The sequence below is a fragment of the Sabethes cyaneus genome, chromosome 1, assembly GCF_943734655.1.
Source record: "Sabethes cyaneus chromosome 1, idSabCyanKW18_F2, whole genome shotgun sequence".
Taxonomy (NCBI): Eukaryota; Metazoa; Arthropoda; class Insecta; order Diptera; family Culicidae; genus Sabethes; species Sabethes cyaneus.
Genome location: NC_071353.1, coordinates 60,129,653 through 60,153,377, shown reverse-complemented (window position 1 = coordinate 60,153,377; position 23,725 = coordinate 60,129,653). Strand labels below are relative to the sequence as shown.

The 23,725-nt window shown below is 38.0% G+C and overlaps 1 protein-coding gene across 1 annotated transcript; it reads left to right on the top strand.

The window, feature by feature from the left end:
- The first annotated feature begins 303 nt into the window (after nt 1-303).
- On the top strand, nt 304-23,725 carry LOC128735269 (putative aminopeptidase W07G4.4). The gene is made up of 4 exons (XM_053829766.1): nt 304-445; nt 3,991-4,087; nt 21,995-23,363; nt 23,423-23,725. The coding sequence occupies exons 2-4, from the start codon at nt 4,077-4,079 to the stop codon at nt 23,591-23,593; spliced, it is 1,551 nt and encodes a 516-aa protein (XP_053685741.1). The 5' UTR covers nt 304-445; nt 3,991-4,076; the 3' UTR covers nt 23,594-23,725.

Here is a 23,725-nt window from a genome sequence, read left to right as displayed (position 1 = left end):
GATCATTATAAATTTGCAGATATTTGCAGTTTTTCTGACTTTTATTGTTTTGGTGCAGATTTTTGTTCGAAGCTCTTTAAACTTTCACAGACTTCCTAAAAAAGTGTGCAGATTTTCGCAGATTATTTCCAAACCAGAAAATTCGAGTAGCCGGAAAACTGCTCGATTTTTTCGGTTTTCGAGCAGTTCCAGACTCCAGTTTTTTTTAGAAAATATGGCATCTCTGCGTACGCTCATAAAGTAAACATTGTCTTGTCAAATCAGACTTCAGAGTTCAGACTGCAACTGCAACGCAACGACTTTATCACTGAGAGACTGCCCACTGCCGTCGAGTGTTTCTGATTGAGGTGTTTTTGCTAGCGTATATATATTTTCCTTGAAGGAAAAAAATAAAAATACTGCCGAGCATAGTGCTGATCTGGCCGAAACACGAAGCTAGGGCAAGGTGAGTGCTGTTTTTGTTTGGCTGGCATTTGTTGTTAAAGTTTAATATAATTTCTAAATGTTTTCATTCTGAAGTGTTCCTGTACAACGGATAACTGCAGCAGACTTATGACTCAGCTGATGCAATATAACCTAATATGTGACCTGCAATATTTTTCTGACGATTTTAGCCCTATTCTGAAGAATTTTTCAAATATAGATAAAGTGCTGTTTGGTGACGGCACTATGATATCTGAAGCCGTGATAAATCAGTATTGCCCAAGCAGCCTCTTCTGGAATTTTTCAGTTCACCGCATGATTTAAAACAAAAGCTATTATCACTTTAAATATTTGCTGTAATAACCCGGAAAATACCTATGCATTTCATAAAGACTCTGCTTGCCTATTCATAATAATTTGGATCGGTGCCTTTGGCGGGGTTTTTAGACCCGAATGATTTAGTAAATTTAAATGCTTTAAAAATGGGGGACTTATTAATGCCTCTAGGAGCTGTAGGATTACGTTTTTGTTTATTGGCAAGATGGACCAACGATGGTCTTAGCCGTCTCAGTGACAACACAAAGCGTTTTTGTTTACTATACATAGCACTTTGTAAAAACCAAAACGAAACTGTAACGCTTCAATGTACACATCAATAACTTATTTATCACTGCATGGGATTTCATCGTAAATATGTCGTAGGTCACCGGCTGCGAAGTCTGTAAAGATAAGTCAAGTTTTAAAGACACTTATGATCCAAGGCCTTGCTTATACAAAGTCGTTGGATAGAAAAAATCTGGCTTTAGTTTTCAAAAGATCGCATAATCAAACCTTTTGCATGGATTATGCGACCTTCTGAAAACTAAAGCCAGAAATGTCTAGCAATTTTTGTAATGTAACCATTGTAACTAATACGCAATTACAGCTTAATTTCGAATTTGGCAACAAATGCGTGTCGCCTATGTTGCCAAAATCGAGAGCCTTTTTTGATATGAAAAATTGAATGCAAATGCGTTAGAAATTGACTAAATGTTAATAATCAACGATTGCAACCTTTTTATGTTCACAAAATCCGCCGAGAGCTATCCGTGTGGTGCAAGTAAGCTTTTGGCGACATGCGGTAAGATGTAGTCCTACGGCAATCAAAATATTGTTCGAAACATTCTATCACCGCAAATTTTTTTTCATGAACACACTTAAGGCAATATTTTTTCGTATTTTTATGTATATTTTATGTATGCGGAAACTGACTGATATTTAAGAATATTTTTGGAAATAAAATATTTTGTGTTGCCAAAAACGAATACAGTGGACTCGCGGAAAAGTTAATCGATTGGGGAATGGGTCGATTAACTTTTGCTAAATATTAACTTTTCTGAGTAGTCCTAAATAGTGACTGAAAATGATAAATACAAAAGCGAAAAATACACATTTTCAAGTATCTGGAACTTGTAATGTAATGAAATATGTAGCATTCCATTCAGTAAATTTAAAATGGTCGGTTATTCTAGTTTACTTTTGATTTTTCGTAGTCTACGACAACATTTTGACAATGTTCGCACTTATTTTTTATTTCATACTGTCCCTTCTCTTGCATTTAAAATTCAATCTGAGTTTGCGCTTTTCCAATTTGTTATCAAAAATCCAGAAGCAACTATGTGCCCTTATTGAACTATTGCTGTCCGGTACAAGAATTTAATTTAATCCTAGTTATGATGAGACTCTGTATGAAATTGTGAAAAGGCGATAATAAACCGAAAAATGAGAAATAATGATAGAAGGAAAACACACGTGTGTAAATGAACGCTTTGGACAACCAACAGCTTCAAACTCTCAGAAAAATTAAGCCAACAATTAACTTTTTAGAGCGTTGCATGAGAGCTAATATTCGCTTAACTTTTCTGAAATATTAACTTTTCAGAGAGTTAACTTTTCCGAGAGTCCACTGTACTTTTGTTGCCAAAATCGAACCATGCCAAATTCGAAATCCTAGTGTACTATATGGTCAAAATTTCTCTGAGGTTTCTCTGAGCTCAGATTGTTTTTCTATGTGTCTGTTTATAGGCTCATAGTATAAACCTGAAATCACCATTTCGTATATCTCTTGTGGATGCGTACCTTGAAGTTTTTTAACCATTCTTTCAATCGAAGTACATTCTAAGAATGAAACAAAGGTAATAACAAATTTTATGAAAAAACTGTGAAGCTTTATGAAATAAATTTGCCCCGCTGTTGATACCGTTCATCGGCCCCCGCTCACCATCTTCAGTTACGGTCTTGGCCAGCTGCTTCCACCAATTTTTCATCTGATCAATGTCACTGGTGCTTTCATCTTCAGCTTTCGCTTTATTATCACCCAATACGTCTCTATTGCAGGGAACTTGGGACAGTTTGCTGGAACTATTCTCACAGTAACCCCACTCACGTCACTTCACTCACGTGCCCTATTCTGGCAGTCACGCTGATTCACCTTGCAGTCCTATTTTGATTTGTATAGTCATCCAGGTGACCGGAGTCATGTACATGACGGTGAGAATAAAGTCGCTGGATTGCATTGTCATTACTCCATTGTAGCCCTTAATGTCTTGGCAACTGACTAGATCTAGCCAAAACGCAACTGGACTATCTTAGTACTTAAATGAGCGGCATGGAACAGAACGGTGATAGGGGCATAATGAGTATGAGCATACGGGGACAAATGGGCCACCGTTCATTTGGGCATATTAGGCAATCAATTTCGCCTATATGTTAAATGAACTTGTTGATAAAGTTCTAAATAAGCATCTCAATTAAATGGTAGCCCATTATGCCTCGTATGCAAAAAGAATCATTTTTTAAACATTTAAATTTGATGGCTGTTCATAGTCTATTTATTTTTTACTACGTCTTCAGAATTAGTACTATACAGACTGAAATCTATAAGTCAATCAATATTCTATACATTGTTAATTTATCAAAGACATACCAAATCGTAAGTTTATAGCAATTATTAGAATTATGATAAGGCACCACATGTTTTATGACGCGTTTGCTTAGGTGGCCCGTATTGAGCCTACCACCCCTAAATAAGTTTTACGACTTTTTCTATAAATAAGGCTTTTTGTTCTTAAAAACCGGTTCTTATGAATTTTAAATTCTTAAGTACCGGCTCCGGTGCATTCAGTACCGAAACCCATCCGAATAGAGCTCCGCCCAAGCCGGTCATCGTATGTTCGAATCACGAGCGACACTGTTAGATTCAGTAGGGTTTTGTGCTAGCCCCGTAGTTGTCCTGTACTCAAATAACCAGCTGCGAAGCTTATATAGAATTTTAATCATGATTAAGTCTTTGTTTAACTTGTCGTGACACAAAATCAAACTCAACGAGCATAGTCTTCGTATAAAGCACCGAAATCTATTTGATGATAATGAGTGTTTTTGCAGCTCTCTTACATCGATCATTGCTTCTGTGGCAGTCAAAGAGAGTGGGATTATACGTGCCTATTTCAACATTGTTCACTGATAGCGTCACTTTGGCCAATGAACTGATAACAAAAGCCAATTCAATATTTTCTTTTTCGATTACAGAGCCAATCGTGCTTCAACAAGGACGGAAGGAATTCATAAAATTGTGAAACACTTCTTTTCTAACTCTTGAGGTGGCATTTTCCAAAATGACGAACAGGTAAGTGACATTTAAGTTACAGTTTAGCACATTCAGTTACGCTTGTGTTGAGAGTAGTGACAAAATCCTTCCATTCTTGCTTGTGGTTGCATGTGTCTCTTATAATAAGTTATAATGTTCTGAATAAAGTTAAGCTAATTAAACAATACAACTGTGACAATAAATCATAATTTTGTATGTGCTTTCAAAGAAGGTCTCTATTAGGAATTATTGTTGAAACAAGTGCATTCAACTAAAAAAAAAATGTAATTTTGCATTAATTTACCTCTAAATAAATTGGTAAATTCTTTATATACTGCAGAACCAATTTAGCAAATAAACCATTCAATATGTCCTGCTGTCGTTGACAGAGCCGGGGTGGCTCGTGCTGTTTCAAGCTGTCGTCTCCATTGAACTTGAACTTGATCCACTTGTCGCCAATTTCTCATGCGTCTGAGAAGTCACGAGTCGCTTTTAACCTGGTCAAGCCTACAGGTCGTGATTTATACGCCTTCGCTACTCTGCACTTTCAGTCTTTTCTCCGCCAAATATCTTCCGCTCGAACGAGGCGAGGGCAGGGATGTCCTCCGTGAGGCGCGTCACAACTTCATGTCCATAAAGAACTATTGGTTTCATATGACGGTGCATGCTTTTGTAATGGTAGTTGTTTCAATCGACGGAGGGACAGTAGAAGAAAGCAATGAAATGGTGCTTATAGTATGCAAACAGATTGGGACAAGACGTGAAAGGGAAAGAGTGAAAAAATGTGTAAGGGAGGATCATGGATGCTACACTTGTTAAGAAGTTTACCGTTCCTCTTTACCCAAGCTGGGGGATCCACTGATCGAACCATGCTATAGTGCAGTGATATAGCCCGCTTTATGCTTATACCGCGGCCACCACTGCTATAATGGAAGCCAATTGTAACCGGATTCGAACTTAACTTCTCCTCTCAGGCCACAGATATTGGTGAACCTTCAAACCACAACGGATTGGATAAAAAGGAGACTCCACAACCCACTTATTAAGTGTGCGACGTATTTCAAACTCCGCCAACACTGGGGTGTTAAGTTATTTTTAAACACAAATTGTGCTTCTTGCTCCACACCCATTTCTATAGATTTACTGACAAAGGCCACATTTGTTTTTAAAATCAGAAATTAACTATTTCCTCAGTGTGCTTCCGGAAACTGTCCTACGGCCATGAAATGGGCATTATCACTTTATTGAGCTGATTTGTAGCCTATTAGCATAGTCATAAAAATCTGAAAACTTTATAAGTTGTTGGTTGGAATCGGCCATTTCCTATAACAAGTTTTTGGCACAACGGAAGCTCTACCCGGAAGTTCATGCACACTAATTTTTTGACGTACGACTACACCTTACGGCAGTATTTAGGATAGGGTGTCATTCCAAAAAATTGAAAAATGTGACGCTCGCAAAATGATTTTGAGCGCTAAAGTTTAACGGTTTCCTGATCGATTTTAAATATTTTTGTGAGAATATATCGGAAAATCTTCTACGCATCAACCCCAATAATGAAACCTATCTAATCTAATCTAATCTCACACTAACGCAGCCAATTCTTGAAGGCATCCTGGAAAATGACGATTACTTGAATCAATCATTTTTCTTTTCAACGGCCAGGCCAACTGCGCAGCATGTACCGCAGAGAGAATTCCAAGGAATCAAGTGGAACCAGAAAAAATATCTAATTCCATTTAACTCCTTGAAATCAAGGGGAAGGAAGAAAGCGTGGACCTCCCGTACCAAACGCTTCCCGTACACATAGATAATGATTTATTTACAATCGTTGGGAGTATCTTTGCTAATAACGGTTAAGTGATACTCCGGACCCTCAGGGATGAACTAATGGTATTTAGACCAGAAGCCAGGCTGCAATTGGCCAAGGATATAGCGCCTTATTTCGCTCTCTGAAAATAGATTAGTTTGCCAAAAATATTAGTTTAAATCATATAATACTTGAAAATAAAGTCGTGTGGTTTAATGGTTGCCTAAAACTACATTTGTAAGGTTAGGAACTGAAAACCGCACGACCCCGCACCTCCTAGCTTGGCTACTCAATTATACAAATTGAAGTATTTCCAGGTATGGCCACGTGGAGGCGCTAGGTAGGGGCTTGGGATGGCTAGAGCTATGTTGGGCGCTTCTTCCTAGTTGCCTTACCCATTTCATACCCCAACCCCAATAATGAAACCTATCGATTTCAAAGTACGCACTATTGAAAAATTGGAAATAATGTAGCATTGTCCAACTGGAAATCCGCGCTTCGTGATTGGTTGCAAAAGATGCCATCATAGTTTTAATGCATTCTTGGAAAAAAAGCGAGAAAATCTCCCCGTTCCAACAGGTCGAAGTTTATTTGCGACGATTGAACCTAGACCAATTTGAAATTTGTGCTTGGGAAGTATGCCGGAAATAGTGACAAAGTCTCCTCGTCCCAACAAAACTCCTTACGAACGCAATTAAACCTAGTCCAATTTAATATCTGTGCTTGGAAAGCACGCCAGAGTGCAAAACCACCCCTTCTTCTTTAACCAATGTTATCGTTTGAACATTGAACCTAGTCCAATTTTAAAGTAGATTGGGACACTATTAACATTCATTTAAAAATAATCGAATTTTCTGAACCCGCAGTTTGTCCCAACAAAAGCTGCATATATACATGAAAAATCGTATTATTACATGCATAGATACATGCTACTGTCGCTACAAAGAGACTTACGTAGTCCTGCGTCTCCTTTGCGATCGTGTCTTGTACACAACCCCTCTGAATTTTTGGTTCTTATTCAAACCAACAACTTTGCTGAACGTTGTTTAATACTGTTGTGTCGTTCAAGCTATATAAAAAAAACCCGGTATAATTTGTATTTGACTAATAGTTATTCTAACTTATACCAGAATCTCTCAAAACTTACATTAAATTGTTCATATCAGAGCTGCCATAAATACAGATTTTTGTGCATGCATAAATTTGGGACCATACCGTTTTCTCCGGAGTATTTTATTTTCTCGATTAAATACCATAAATATTTGAATATCACATAATGTCACTCACATTAGAATTAAGGTACTTAATTAGAAATAACTACCGCTTGATAGTAAGCCTGTTGAGTAAAACAAATTTAACGTACACGACGACATATTTTGCGCATGTTTCGGATGTTAAGAACATAAACTTGACATATAGAGCAGTAGAAATTGATGTATACGCAACTGTCCTGCAGAGTTTGTCAAATATAAAAATAATTCTCTTTGTAGAACGAGTTATTACAGATTTTTATGACTGTGTTACGTACAGCATCTAGAATACCGAATGAAGAGTCGTAACGGTACTGTAGTGCAATTGATTGCCGCTTTCATATCGTAATTTTACACGATTCGATCAGAACACAAGAGCATGGTTGCTTTCTTGCCGGCTGCATCAATCTTTGCTACGACCCGCTAGAATTATTCAATCACAGTTGGACCGGCGGTTCAATTATCAATACAGCTGATCCCGTTTCCCGGGAAGCGGTTCCTTTCTTTCAGCCGGTTATGAAATTGCTTCACTCCGCGCCCATCGCGCCTGGTGGTTGAGCGCGAAAGCAGTGTATTTGCCATTATCCATCGGATTACGTTGCCAGCGTGCGAAATAGATGGCCATTTCTCTTCATTATTTTCTCGTACGAGGCCCGAAATCTTTCCGGCAGGTCTGGTAATGGGAAATGATTTGATTTCCTATTTCCTTCATTTCTCCAACTTATTTGATACTAGGAATGTTTATTGTTGTCGTACTATAACAAAGGTATGAAAATCGATCTAAAAATGTGTAAACCAACGAACGAGGCCGAATTCTATATCGAGCTTAGAAAATCAAAATTTATCAAAATTAGTAACAAAAATTAGCATTTAGAACGACGAACAAGTCTATAAAGTAGGAATAGGTCTAAAAAGTATTTTCGGAAAATAGAGGTACCGTTTTGATTCATACTTCGGACAACTTCAATCTTCGGACACTTAATTATGAAATGGACATTAGCATAATTAATTTAATCAAATCATGTGCTTATTAAACATAATAGTATTTGCTAGAATGACCTTCACCTATGAAGAATATTATACTATGAAGAATATTATTTTAAGGCAAAATTGGTGCACTCAAATATGCTCACCTACACTCTATTGAATGTATTATTGTCAATTGCAAGGAAAATTGTACCATCCAAAGTGCGATATCGCTCATAAAAGTGCTATTTTGCATTAAATCGTTTCGGTATCGAAACGAAAATGTACGCCGAAGATACCGAAACGATTTAATGCAAAATAGCACTTTTATGAACGATATCGCACTTTGGATGGTACAATTTTCCTTGCAATTGACAATAACTTATTTACTTATACATATAAGCAAACTTGCTGATTGCCCAATATCTTACCCGGGCCCCCTATGTCTCTCAGTAACTTGTACATCGGTTATTGTAACCAGGGATGGTCCGATCACTTTGACTAGATTTTGATTCATTTAAGAGTAACGCCTCAGTCGAGGAAAGTTTGACAAAGTAATATATGGAACATTTGTAAAACTAGTTATTATCTGCAATGTTGCTGAATAAAGTTTTGCTGTATCTTTTGTAGTTACGGCGCTACATTGCTAGTAACTCTTTAGTGACTAAATGAACGTTCATAGCTTCTAAAGGGAAAAAGATAGAGCTCTACTATTTTCGACAAAAATGTGCACTTTGATTAGATTAGCAATTTCTTAGAACATTTGCAAGGCATACAAAGCGTTATTAAAGAGCTAGATCGAAAAACAACTATTTTTAGGGTGTCCCTAAGAGTTTGGCTCTATTACTCTTTTCATGTAAGGAATAGAAATCTTCAATATTCAACAAAGTTTCTTAAAATTAGTTATTTTACAAATTTGCTGTACACAACAATCATTTCTGACTTAAAATAGAGAAAATATCTTCTGTATCTGCTTGAAGACACCCTAATGTCCGAATATTTTTTCACAACTAGAAAGTGCTTTTTAAATTAAGAAACTTTTCTGAAGCAACTATTATGGTATGTCTTGAGGTTTTGATGCATTTGATTTTGATACAAGTTACACAATTCAAGATCGATTCATATTGAAGTGTAATCGATGTTGATTGTAATCTTAATCGGATTACAGCATTCAATAAAAGGAAAATTTTCAACATTTTCCGTGCACACCCTCATATATCAAATTATATGGATCCGAACTTCCCATTTATAAGTGCTGCTAAGGAGAAAGAAGCGCCCGTAACATATGAAAATAATTATCAGACGGCACTCGCCAAATGACTCTACGCTAAGCCTGGCCGGTATCGAGTTGAATAGATAGACCGGCAGACCGGCGGGCATGATGTTAATTAACGGGAGTTGTGTTGCGCAATCCTCTCGGTGACTGTGTATGGAAGCGGAAAAGTAGGCAAATGTTGGCCATTCGCACGAAAAAGAGAGCCGCCGGGCAATGACCGACGAAAAATGGCCGAGACATTCAGGCGGAATTAAAATCATTCACGAATAACGGGTTAGAAGCATTACAGCAAAAAGTTAAAGGCGAACAGCAAGTTCTGAGAAGTTTCGTAAGATGGAAAGGTAGCTTCTTCAACTTTTAGTAGACTAGTCGGTTTAAACTTTTTTTTAGGCGTGTAAGGCGCTATATCTCTGCATGTTAGCGTTGATAAGAGGAAATGCTTATCAACTTAGGGATATTGGCTCGTTTCATTATGCCTGATTTTTGTTTTAAAGTATAATAAGTTCAAGTTGTGATACGGTTTTCGCCGTAAATCTCGCATTTGCATAGTATTTTTTGAATATAAATTAACAAATCATGGTTGTTTATGAGTACCATTGGCATTCTATTAGGTTTATAATAAAAAGGATATATTTTATATCTCAATTTTCGTAATTGCCGGCTCTACAAGAAGTTTTTCAAATATCCAGGTTAGTGTTCGACATCGGAACGAAAATTGAGGTCCGGGTTCCGGTCCGGTCCGGTCCGGTAAAAATCGGCACGAATTTTCTTATTTCTTTTTTCCTTTTTTTCGGGTTATCCAACTGGTCGCTTAATAGCGTATAAAACTCTGCGCTGGGCCCTTTTGTGTTGTCAACAAAGTGTCAGGGAGACCTCAAACATCAGTTCTACCTGACGAGACAGGCACTGGCGCCCACTAAAACACAGGTAGAGCCCCAAGCATAGCCGTCACGCCTATACCCGCAGGCGGAGGCGTTTCGGCCCTGCGCGGACTCCACGAACTGACTCTAAGATCTCTCTGCCAAAGGCCGGAATGTCATATTTTAAATATAATGATGATGATGACGATGATGATGATAATGATGATGATGACGATGTTGATGATAATGATGATGATGAGAAGAAAAATAATAGATCGAATTTGTAAATGTGCTTTGGACTTTTTGTACCACTCGAGTTGCAATACGCGGTATAGTGAAGAAGTGGAGAATTCGTCAGCCCCGCCTGACACTGGTCTTCCCGCGCGCCCGCCTTTAATTTTCCAACACAAACAACCACAAATGAACCAATAGATAAGACAAATTTCGGAGCAACTCGGATCAACTTATCAGGGCAAATTTAATCTTTCATCCCCTTCACAATGCATTCCCACGATACAAAGTAAATTGAGCGCAGCACAAGCTGGACGTTCGCGGTAGTCGACAGAAGCTTCAAAATATAGAGACTCGCCCGCCGAGACCAAAGTGCTGTAAAGCTCTGGGCTTAAACGTCTCTTTAAGACTCGACCCCTTCCCATAGACAGAGCCCGCAGGCAGCCATCAGAGCTCAGGACAGCCACGGGGCCAGTGCAAAAATCCTACTCTATCTAGCAGCACCGCCTAGCCGAAACTTGAACACGCGACACGAATTGACCTAATTTTCCCATCTGCTACCTAAGAAGTGCTATTACCCGTAATCATTACAGAGTGGTCCCTCGGCATCCAATCGGATCTGGTATCCCGCTTACATCCCCTTACTAACCCTAAGCCCCCGACCAACTGAATCAATCCGACATTTTTCGGAGATATTTGTGACAGTTGCTATAAATAGGGATGAATCCCAGAAAACTTCATCTATTGTCAGAGATCCCCATACTGGCCTTATTCTTAAACGGAATAAAAGCACTTTCTGAACAACGCAACAATCACATTTGGTAAATTTTTACCCCGAGTCCCACTTGAAATTACAAAAGTATTTTGATATATACCCACATTCAGAAGTAAACGTGACCGCTGTTCATTTACTGATTAGTTAAAAAGCCCTACACCACGACAAGGTTCAGTTTTATCGTAGGGAAAAATCGGCACGAATTTTCTTATTCTGACTTTATTCCGGTCCGATATGGCTCTGTTCCGGTTCCGGAACCTGAACAGAGCCATATCGGACCGGATTATTAGTCTTTATAGTCGGAATAACAAAGTTCGTGCCGCCTTTTAACTGGACCGGACCGGACCGGAACCCGGACTTCAATTTTCGTTCCGATGTCGAACACTAATGCAGGTTAGTTGCATATAACTGGTGCTTACATACTTACATTATCCATCTAGCTCCCCCCATCTACTAACAATTCCTTTGCCGAAATACTTGTGAAGATGGAGAGGATTCCCTGGTCTTTAGTAGGAACAAGTATTGGACAAACATTCCTTCCCATCCCACCAGGACCCGCATTCGAACGTGGCCGGTGTCGGTATTGATCAGTATGCAGGGACCTGATAAGGATGCACAATGAGGAATAGCATGCTGTCCCAAGCCTGCTTTTTCCAGCCATCATTTTGCAATTTTCCTTGGTACTGGTCAATAACGGAGTAGCAGCATACGGGCGGTATCCTATGCTTATGCTAATGCTTACTTCGCTGGCGCGCGCTTTGTTTCAATGGATCATATCATCTACCAAGATGAACCCTGATCTGTACCTTCCCCTACTAACACAAATCCTATCCTGTGATACTTGTGGAGATGCAGTGGTACCCGCGGTCTCTTGCAACAACAAGTATCGGACTAATATTTCTTCCTTTTCCCATGTAGTACAGCCTTTTGGTTGTAGCCGGCGTCGTTATTGGTCAATTTTCAAAGTATTGAATCAGTAGAAGTTGCACAATGAGAATGTCATGCATCATGCTACTCCCAAGCAATCTTACTGGTTCGGCCAATCACGGAGTGCAACTACGGGCAGTCTACCTAAGCTAAGCTAAGCTTTTATGGTATACTTCCCAAGCACAGATATCAAATTAGTATAATTCTAAACGTCGTAAAGAATCTTCGACCTGTTGGGACGGGAAAACTCTGTCACTTTTTTTCCAAACGGAAAGTATTCGAAATCGCAGTAAACAGATGGTGTATTTAACTGTCGTCCCTGCCTGTGAAGCAAGACGATCACGAAGAAAATGTATGGTGATGTTTGACCTTGAAACTTTTCGTTAATTTTTACTAATTAGTGATTGAAAAAGAAAGTCATAACAGTAATCACATAATTGCTACATCTATTATGACTCGATCGGTATCTAAACCATGAAAATTCATTCATAATTGGCATAGCTATGAACGTTCAAACTCTTTCATTTTTTCGTCCCTTCGTGACGCTCACATTTTTTGATTTTTTGGAATGACACCCTATCCCAAACCTTACCGTAAGACGTAGTTCTAGGTCAAAATGGTTATATTAAAATGGCTTGGCTTTAAATATTAAAATTAAATTTATTAAAATGGCTGCTGCAGGTTGAGAAGTTCGAATTTTTGCAAGTCGAAATATTTTTTGCCAACGTTTTGTCCATTTTTATGATTGAAAACTACTATATTAGCAAGTTAGCTTGTTTGCAATAAGTTTTGTGCAATTTAATGCTTTATACTGGGTTAGCGGTCAAATAAACATGGGCGTCCCTACCGGTTGCTATTGACTTGTTTTGCTCATTATTTTCGAAAAAAATGGTCTAAATTTAATGCTTGATGTTCAAAAAATACCACATGTACACATGATAGAATGGATTCTGTTTTCATTATTGTAAAACCGAAAAATTTCTCAACCTGCAGCAACAATTTTTTTATTTCGCAAATTTATGTTCAGAACCATCACGGAAATGGCCATAATTTCGTTATTTTTCGAAAATCAAATATTTTACAATTTTTTCTGTATATATAATAGAAATACCTTTCCAATGATATATTACAGTCATAATTAAACATTCTGAATAAGTTTTATGGACCGAAAACAAAATTGATCTCAGCCTGCAGCAGGCTCCCCTAATTATATAAAGTGACATGTAAAGATTGGATATCGTAAAATAGACAAAAACTTTATCTTAAAAATCTCAGCATGAAAATCTATAATTGCCTAAAAACAATCATGAAATAATAACAGTAACAGATTATATAGAAGATTGCAGTTTTCACTGTATAAGTTTCCTAAACCTAATACTTTCAAACCTTCTTTGGGATAAGAATAAGATCAGAAATGTGTATTTTTTCTTCAGTTGCCTTGGCAAAAATGTGCATTTGTAAACAATTTACAAAACAATTAATGCAAACAAACAATCAAGAACAGAACATTCAGTGACAACAGTGACTCGTCCAATGAAATGACAAACACGCGCATACATAAATATGAACATACAGAAATATATCCAACCGAACCGTACAGCTGTAACATTCCTCCGCTACACAGATATTAAACTGGTCTAGGTTTAATCGCCGTAAAAAGACATAGACTTTGAGATAGAGATTTTGTCACTTTTTCTGGTGCAATTTTCCAACACAGACATCAAATTCGTGTAGGTTCAATCGCCACAGAAAAAGATCATCAATTTGCTGGAACGAACAACGAGCAGACCAGGAGACTTTATCTTTGTTTTTGACGTACTTCCCAAGCACAGATATCAACGAGAAACTAGCTGTCATTAACTTTTCGTCGGAAAGCCCAATTTCGGAAGCAGTTTTTGGGTCCAAAAGCGGGGTTCTATTTATAGAATAGAAATGTATTCACTGCATTCTTCTAGCCAATCTGAACACAGCGAATATATTTTCATGAACAACAAACAAAAAACTGCTTTTGAAAATTTGAAATTTGTAGAATCAATGACGACTAATTTCACCCTAAGAATCTTTGGCCTGTTGAGACCTGTTTTTATGTAAAAGGAAAACACTAAGCAGATGATGTGTTTTACTGTCGTCCCTGCCTATGAAGCAAGGTAATAACGAAGAAAACGTATGGGGAAATTTGACCTTGAAACTTTTCTTTAAGTTTTACTATTTAGCGATTGAAAATTATAATGAAAACCACATAATTGCTACATATATTATGAAGCGATCGGTATTCAAACCATCAAAATCTATTCATAATTGACAGAGTTATTAGCGTTCAAAATCTTTCATTTTTTCGTGACGCTCGCATTTTTTTATTTATTGAAATTGCTCCCTGTACTAACTACCTTCTTAAGAGAGGTAGTCCTACGTCAAAACAGCACCTCAGGCTTTGTTCATATTAATAATGCGTCAGATTTCACGCGAATATTGGGCTTCTGCACTCAAAATTATGATTATTTAAATGGCCCGACCTGTACCTACGCTAAGCGCTTTTGTAGCATTTCGTCTAACCCTATCCAAACACGTTACGTTTAGCCGCTGAATTCGAAACACGTGTTTTGTGTACAAGATTAAATTCCATGAAACTACAAGATTGTGAATTGTGATAATTGTGAAAAGTTAGCTTTCACAGAAAAAACAGTGGTACGAGTTAATAAAACTGAAAAATCGTGGTAGTCCTACTCTCGTGATATTCCCCTACAACTGCAAATCATAACGACAGCATACTACTCAATTTCCTCAAATAAAGCTATTTACAATCCAGCTTAAGTTAGTTTATGTTCATGGCAAACAAGTACAATTATCGTTCTGCGGGCTACCGTAGTCCGAGAAGAAGATCGATCAGCAGACTACTTTGTAAAAAAGAAACAGCATCTCGAAAGATAACTGTTCTCGCGATCGTCTGACCTACTTTTGAAGCAGTGGTTCTTGCAAATCACGTCTCTTTCATCCTTCTGGAGTGAGCTGGAGCTGGAAGCTAACTGCTTGTGCGAAAGGTGTAGAGGGTACAAAACGAAAGACAAGAATCAGCTTCATACATACATACATATACTCTCACATAGCCTAATGCCCCGTTAAGAGCAATGGTCAGACATCCAGTTGTACTAAACATCGACTGAATAATAACAAGAATTACCACCGGTTCGTCGTACTTCTTTGGTGCAAAGGAACTACCATCGTAATAATAAATGCGCGTAAAAGTCAACAAACTCTGAATATCTGACCAAACCTTCGCTACCCGCAACAAGCTGGCGTTTCTTCGCTGAGCAGTGCTCGTGTAAGTTTCTTGTTGGTTGAGCAGCTCACTCGCTTTCAGGAAGAACGAACCACGAAATGTAGGTTAATTAGCATTAAATCGTTTTTTACATTAGTGTATGTGCTGACTTTAGACATTGAATAGACAGATTGACGGTAACTACAGTCCCAAACAGGATTGTGTGTCCGGAAAAAATCAACAGTTCTCATACGGACAGAGTAAAATAGGCGGTTGAGCACATTGTCAAATTAATAATGACTCTAGCATAGATGCCACCGTTCAATCAGGTACCTGTCCAATATAAAAAAATATTGATTCTCAAGATTCCGTAATACAATCAATTTTCTAATTCTGAAAGATCAAAAATTTACAAGATCAAATATGTGTGTCGTTTGATCTTGTCGTTAATTATCTTCGTGAAGATTGTTTAGACGTTGTTTTATTCTAAATAAAAATTTATTTGCACATTTCATGATTTCATTGGTGAGGCATTGCCGTTATTCTACAGCCAGGAAAACTTGCCTGACCTGCAGAAAATTTGCAGAATAACATTTGTCATGCCGTCCTACACAAATACATGCGCGTTAGATTCATAAACATTGTTGTGCTTTTTAGTTCGGACAATGAAAAATTTTGATGGACGGATTTTAAAATGGGACGACGAATTTAAGAAATAAAGTCAGTTGCGTAATTTCAATAATATGCTTTAATAATCGATTTTCAGTGATTTCAAAGTTCACGGATCGGAAGGTAAGTGTGTTTTAGTCAAATCAGTACAAGAACTTTTGGAGTATTCTTTAAATCCATCCAACAAATGGTGAAAATTAGGACGGCTTTACTTACTACGACGAGAATTAGAAATAAACCCTATAAGATTGCCGTTTCGGGCCCGGGAAGAAAAAGCGTGCTTATGCAGTGTGTAAAATAAGCTAATTCATAATTGTGTAGCATGTAAAAGCATCAAACATAGTCACATCCAATAAAATCAAGCGATTATCCGCGATCTCATTCCACATGTGAGAAATCACGGGTTTCTCTTAAGTTTTTACCACTAGTCGGTATGCAAATTTCATAATAAATACAATCTATCTAATTGATATACTGTCATACTCGATGATTCATCACAAAAACGGCATTAACTAAACATGTTTTTCACATAAATTGCAAAAAAAAACTTCAAAATACAAAACAGGGGTAGAATGCATCACAGCGGGATTTAACAGTTCTAAAATATTTTTAATTTGCAATACATCTTTGGTTTCGGATTATTTATTAAAAATGTAGCAATATTATGTATTGTATAGGGCTTAGAATTAGCCTTAAACCTAATTGTACATTGTTTAACTTACAATATTTCATCACACATCAGTTGGAGAAAAGTAGATGATTAAATTTTATTGCCAATTATGTTGAGATATGAACCTATTATATCCCAGCAAACAAGCGTATGTAACAAACGCTATAACGAACGCTTCCGCCATTTCGGCAGCCTAGTTTTAGGAGTTTATGATATTTTGCTTAAGCGGTGCGTTCTGCACCACTTTACCCTACTAATGACGATTACTCGGATTAAAGTAATAACTAATATAATTTGATTACCCCTGCATACTCCAATATCCTTACCCTGATGATATCATACAGTTACACTTCTCATTCACGCACACCTTAGCGATAGAAAAATTTATCTGTAGCTATGTTGATTAACTATCGGAAAATAAAAAGTAAACAAAAACGTTTTGGTCTTTTGGTCAATTCCGGTGTAGTTTTTTCCGGAATTCGATTTTCTTCCAGTAGCAGCAGCGTGAAAGGGCTAAATACAATAGAAGTTACGTCAATATTGGATACCAATATTAGAATATTTCTATGATATCTAAGCAATGGGGGGAAAATCTGCAGAAATTCCGAGGGCAATTGTTTGCAACGTGAAAAAACGTCAGCTAGCATAAAACAGTAGAAAAATATAATATTTTCGCCGGAGCGATTTTGCAAATAATGTAAAAGTATAATACACTTGGCATAGTAAAGCAAAAGTCCGGAAATGAAAGGCTTCGTAAAACCTCAGTTCATACCGATCGCGCTATTTGACGTGCAGCTTGGTCAGATCCCGACAAATCTTGCAGAGAAATCCAGGAATACTTAAATCTCAACAACACCAGCATAACTGTAAGCAACCGAGTTCAAGAAGCGGGGTTACAAAACTGCTTCGAAAGAAGGAACATCTGCTAAGAAACGTCAACAGGCCTTCCGTATGAATAAAACAGTTTTTCCCGTTTAAATCGTATGGGAGCATTTGCTCTAACTCTTTTATTCATACGGCTTAATATCAGAAAACGCCAGGATTTCGCTGAAAAGTATGCTTCCCTCCCTCAGTTCCCTTTCCTTCCCTCAGTTTGAACTGAAAAACACTATGAGGCGTCAGCGAACATGTTATCTGATGAAGTCTGAACGTCTGCGATCCAAATTTACTCAAACAACAGTTAAGCACTACTTGCTTCTCCTGAAGCGGGCTTGGTAATATTGTTAGGATTGATGTAGAGATGACTGGTGAATCATACGTGAAGATCTTGGAAGAACACTTGAAGCCATCACTCAGAAAAATGAATTTGAGTAAGTATACATTCCAACAAAATAACGACCGTAAACACACGTCGAGGGTTGCAAGCGCTATTTCTAGCATAGCATAGCATAGCTTAGCATAGACAACCGTACACATCATGGGTTGCTGATATGATGTACCCGTAAGTACACCATACACCTGGCTATGTCCTTACGATTGTAGAAATGGGTAGGGGAACTGTGGGTAAGACGAACAGGGTGGGTAAGACGGACAGGTGGTTGATTCTACCAGTTAAGCATCAAAATTCGTAAATATTTTGATGGGCATCCAATCATCTTGCTATCTCATGATGTCTGAACGTTTCCATCATCATTTAGAGTTTTCCAATTTTGATAAAGAACAGAAAAACTAAAAATTGGAAATATTCTGCGTCTGGATGTAACTTTTTTTCCATCGAAATTAAGCTTTTTGAGTGGTTTAATTTCAAAATGTTGCTCATAGTATGAAGTATTTCGATTTAATACCTTTTCAAGTAACGTCTGCAATGAAATAATACGTAATTTCATTTGGGAATGAAACATTTTGAACGCTTTAAAAAAATGTATAATGATGGGGTGAAATGGACAACTGCTAGTGTGGGTAAGATGGTCAGTGAACTTATTATAATTAAATTGTTGATTTTTCTTCTTAGTGATATCTCAAGCATATAAATGAAAATTTAACCGGCAAACGTGAACTTCAAACAAATTAGCAGCGGCCGGGTATGAAACAGTTTTTGTAATGCTTAGTCATATTGCCGGTGTCAAACAATTTTCTATTGACTGCCTCTAGTGGGAGGGGGTGGACTGCCCCCTTCATATTTTGCACGCTACACCATCATATTTTACGTATTCAATTTGTTAAGGGTCAAAAATAATAATATGCTCTCAGTTGGGGCGATTTACAATACCTGTCCATCTTACCCCCACACATTGTCCGTTTCACCCGCACCACTAAAAAAGTTCACTTTTTCGGACCATTTTTAATACTCAAACTACACATTGAAAAACATGTTTTGCTAAATATTTCACTAGCTGCTTTTGAAAACAATATATTAAACTGAAGTAAACTGTATTTAGGTTTTATAAATCATAAGCTCTCTGTATTATATTAGCTGTTCTTCTTAACCTGTTCGTCTTACCCACAGTTCCCCTACGTCAGTTTACCACCTACTAGAGAATGCGCAAAAACTCATGCAATCTTCATAGGTGTTCTTGTACCCAGTATATACGATATGAATAAAATATTAAAAATAAAATTAAATGAAGCATATATGGGAAAAACAGGACAATCTCACCTTCAATCCTTCGAATGAAAAAACTACTAAGAGTTGTACGAAAGGGTGACGTAGGACTATATTAGATCATTAGATCAAAGACTAATGCAAATTGGATTTCTGGCATTTGTTTAAGTGAATGTTTGAAAGAGAAGAGCGAAATATTCAGATTCAATTCTTCATTGAACACAATGGTGACTTTGAAAATACGTGGACGGGGGTTCATAAGTACAACGGCTGCATCCTGCAACCATTGAGACTTAGAGATTCCTTTTAAGGTGAGGGGTGAGGGGTCTCAAATCATCATAAAATAAATTCATGCCTCCACATGCGAAATTTGGTTCCATTTGCTTGATTAATTCTGATTAGTTCTGAGTTTTGAGGAAATTTGTGTTTGATTTGTATAGGAGCCCCTCCTCTTACGCCCTCCATGAAATGGCTCTCTTACCCCGTCCATAAAATTGCTGGAAATTTTATCTATCCTACGACACATAAATTGTTCAGTTTCGCTCAGTAATTTAGTAGTAATATTACCATTTGAAATCTTTCATTCAAACGTTACACTTCTATTTTCGATTTCACAAAGTGCTACCCAGTCTCAGTATAGTAAACAAAGACGTAGTCCTACGTCAAAAAATTGCGTCAGTTTCCATCATCTAATATTCAATAATTAATTTAATTTTTCCTTACGATATCCATGTGCATTATTTAAGCTTGTTTCGGTTAGAGTCTTAATTGCACAATAGGAGGTGCTTGAGCTAAAACGAAACAAATAATTAAAATAACATATTATACTTACCTGCTACCAAGGCCGTGTGGCTCAGCCGTCTGCATATGGGAACCACGCGGCATCGCAACTCCCAGCGTAGCTACTCAATAGAGTATTACCGGGTATGGTCACGTGGAGGCGCTAGGTAGGAGCATGGGCTGGCAAAAGCTATGTTAGTCGCTTTCTCGTTTGCCTTCCCCATTTCATACCCGAGGGTTGCAAGCGCTATTTCTTATCCTAAAAAAAGAAAATGCTCGATTGGCCCCCCCAGTCATTAGATCTCAACTCCATTGAGAATCCGTGGGTAATACTGGATAACAAGAACCTGTGGATTCGCGGAGAAACCTGAACGATTTCTAGCAGGGTATCCAAGCAGCATGGGATGTGATTCCTCCACAAATGTTGCAAAAATCCGTATACTTTATACCTAAACAGCTCATGGAAGTTATGGAGAATCATGGAGAGCATACGAAATACTGAAGTACATTATCCACGAGCACTGGTACGCTTGCAATAGTTCATTTTTAATACTGTTTACTTTTTTATTTCCTAAGTAAATCTTTGTTGACTCACACAAAAATGAATTAGTACGAAATAAACAAGCAATGGATGTGAAACGAGACTTTTATTAATTCTTCACATTACAAAGTTTTTATGAAAGTTTTATGAAACATTCTTTCAGGTTGTTCTGTTTGCTTTTTTATTTCCAACACTGTATGTGATTGGTTGATTCGTTTATATTTGACAGTGCCTAATATTTATGCTTATTTTAGTTCCTCGATAATGTTTTATTATATTTTTATATCAAACAATGCATAGAAAAATTTCTATTCAATCGATTGAAAAATGCGATTGAAATGAGTTGTAAGCGTTTCGTAACCACTTTTCGTTACATGTCCATTTCTCGTACTTCTAAAGTGCACCCAAATATAGTAAATAAAAACGGAACTCTACGTTAATAAGTCTACCTTGAAATTAGTCTAATTTTCTTTTTCGTTTAGCTTCTTAGTAGAATCTGAAAAATGAGAAACATTTTCTTTTAATTTTTATATTTCATATGTACCCTCTTTTCAATTATGTATTGCTAACTTTCCGGTGTACCTATAATGTTGTGGAACGAGTTTAATTGATAAACAATCAATCGATCGCAATATGCTTGCATGCACATACCGCGTAAAAATTCCGGTGTAGCGTACATGTTTACAAGTTTGTACATGTTTACAACTTTCCAGTTGACCGATTTGAAACCGGCATAACAAATTCTTTTGTCCATCTCTTTTGCTAGTTTCTACCGTGGGGACCTGCCAGTATGTAGAAAAACAGCAGGGTAGCAACAATAAAAATCATCCAATTTACCGTTACTTGTGAGGTATTCCTGACCTATTTCCAACCTGATCTACACGCTGGCATGCACAGAGCGTTTATGTGTGGGGGTCTTCTCTTCACCACTAGCCTTTCGTTATGCTGCTTGTATACGTTTGCGGTATATCCCCGCGGGCAGCAGTAACTTCTTTTGCGCAGGTTGTTTTTTATTTTATTATTTCATAAAGCGCTTCTTTTTTGTTGTAAGGTGGTCAGTGCCTTTTGGATTCTGGGTTAAGTGTAGAGAATGGATAGTTGGTTTCAAGTTGTCAGCGATGGGAAGAAAATTGTTTTTCTTTGCTTGGTACGATGAACTAAGTTATCACCATCAGACACCAAAAAATGTAGAATAATAGCTCTTCCTTTGCTTTTACTGTGATTGCTGACGCTGACGATTTGTTGAGGGTAGGTAAATAACAGAAGATTCGATTGAAAGGAAGAAATGCGTTAAGGTGATTTTTGATTTCTCTTGTTTTGACCCACTTTCCAGCAGTATGAACTGAACCTGTTATTCTGTATTCTTCTTTTGCTTTACTCTCGATATTCGCAGATTCCTGCCTTGCAAGGCGGTGCTACCAGTGACGTCACTTAACCGCAGCTTCCTCAAGGACAACAACTACGATACGGTCTGTGTGATCGATGGTTCGCAAGTCCCGGAAGAATTGAAATCATGCTTCGCTGCTTGCAAAGAAGTTGACGCGGCATTCGACACCGAAGTTTGCTGCTTCAAATCGAGTGTTCTGGATTGTCGCATAATTTATGCTCCTATCGGAAAGTTAACCGATTTTGACGACGTTCGGCGATATGCAGAAGCGGTGGGCCGTGCATTTGCTAGAGCAATCAAAGCTGGGGCCAAGCAACCGTTACTATTGATTCCGAGTAGTGCAGATTTCGTAGCCGCAGAGTTGGTTACGGTACTTGGCGCCTTGGCTGAAGTGTATGTTCCTTTGCAACTACGAGAGGATATTCCGACTAAAAAGTATCGATTCGAGCAAATCGGATTTTATTGTTCGGAGAGTTGCAGATTAAGTTCGATTTTGAAGGAAGCGACTGTTCTTGAGGCTGGTCGCTTTGTTGCCCGTGATATCGGCGGTGGCGATCCGGAGCGTATGTCTCCACCACAAGTTGAGAATTACTTGAAAAATGGTGTCTTTGATCAAAATCTCCTCACCATGTGGGTTAAATCGGACACAGAAATTTTGTTGAAAGAATTTCCCTTATTTGCAGCCGTCAATCGTGCCGCTGCGGTTGTGCCACGTCACAACGGACGATTGATATTTCTGGAGTACAAACCCAACAACCAACCGAAGAAGACATTGATATTGGTAGGAAAAGGTGTAACATACGATACCGGAGGTGCAGATATTAAAGCTGGAGGTATTATGGCTGGAATGAGTCGTGACAAATGTGGTGCGGCTGCTGTTGCCGGTTTTATGAAAGTTGTTGAGCAGTTGCAACCTCAAGGAGTCCACGTGATTGGTGTGCTATGTATGGTTCGTAATTCCGTCGGTGAAGAATGCTACGTTTCGGATGAAATTATTACATCGAGAGCTGGTGTTCGAGTGCGTGTCGGGAATACTGATGCTGAAGGACGTATGGCTATGGCTGATGCTTTATGTTTGATGAAGGAGCGTGTTATTGCTGAAAACATGCCGGATGCACATTTGTTTACAATTGCTACGCTGACAGGACACGCGGTATTGGCCGTGGGCAACCACTCTATTGTGATGGACAATGGACCAGCCAGAGCCGCCGGCCATGGTCAGCGACTACAGGAGGAAGGGGAAAAGATAGGTGATCCTTTTGAGATATCCATTCTTAGGAAGGAAGACTTTGATTTCCACGCAGGTGAATGCTATGGAGAAGACGTTGTGCAAGCTAACAATTTACCGTCCAGCAAAACAGTTCGAGGTCACCAGGTAATTACAATTAGCTAGTAGAATTCTAATTTATCTCCTACTGGTTTTTGTTTTTTCAGAGTCCTGCTGCCTTTATTATGCTTTCTACCGGATTGGACAAGCATGGCCTAAAATCGGATTGCCCCATAAAGTATTCGCATCTTGATATCGCTGGCAGTTCAGGAAATTTGCCAGAACCTCCAACTGGTGCTCCGATTTTGGCACTGGCAAGAACACATTTGCATATATAATTCTTCGAATCATCGCATAAGCGTATATACACCACGTATTTAAAGGCATTCGAACTTTATTGCTTTGCAAATTTTTACATCACAACGGTACTTATATAGATAAAAATACAACACAAAATGTTTCCAAAACTC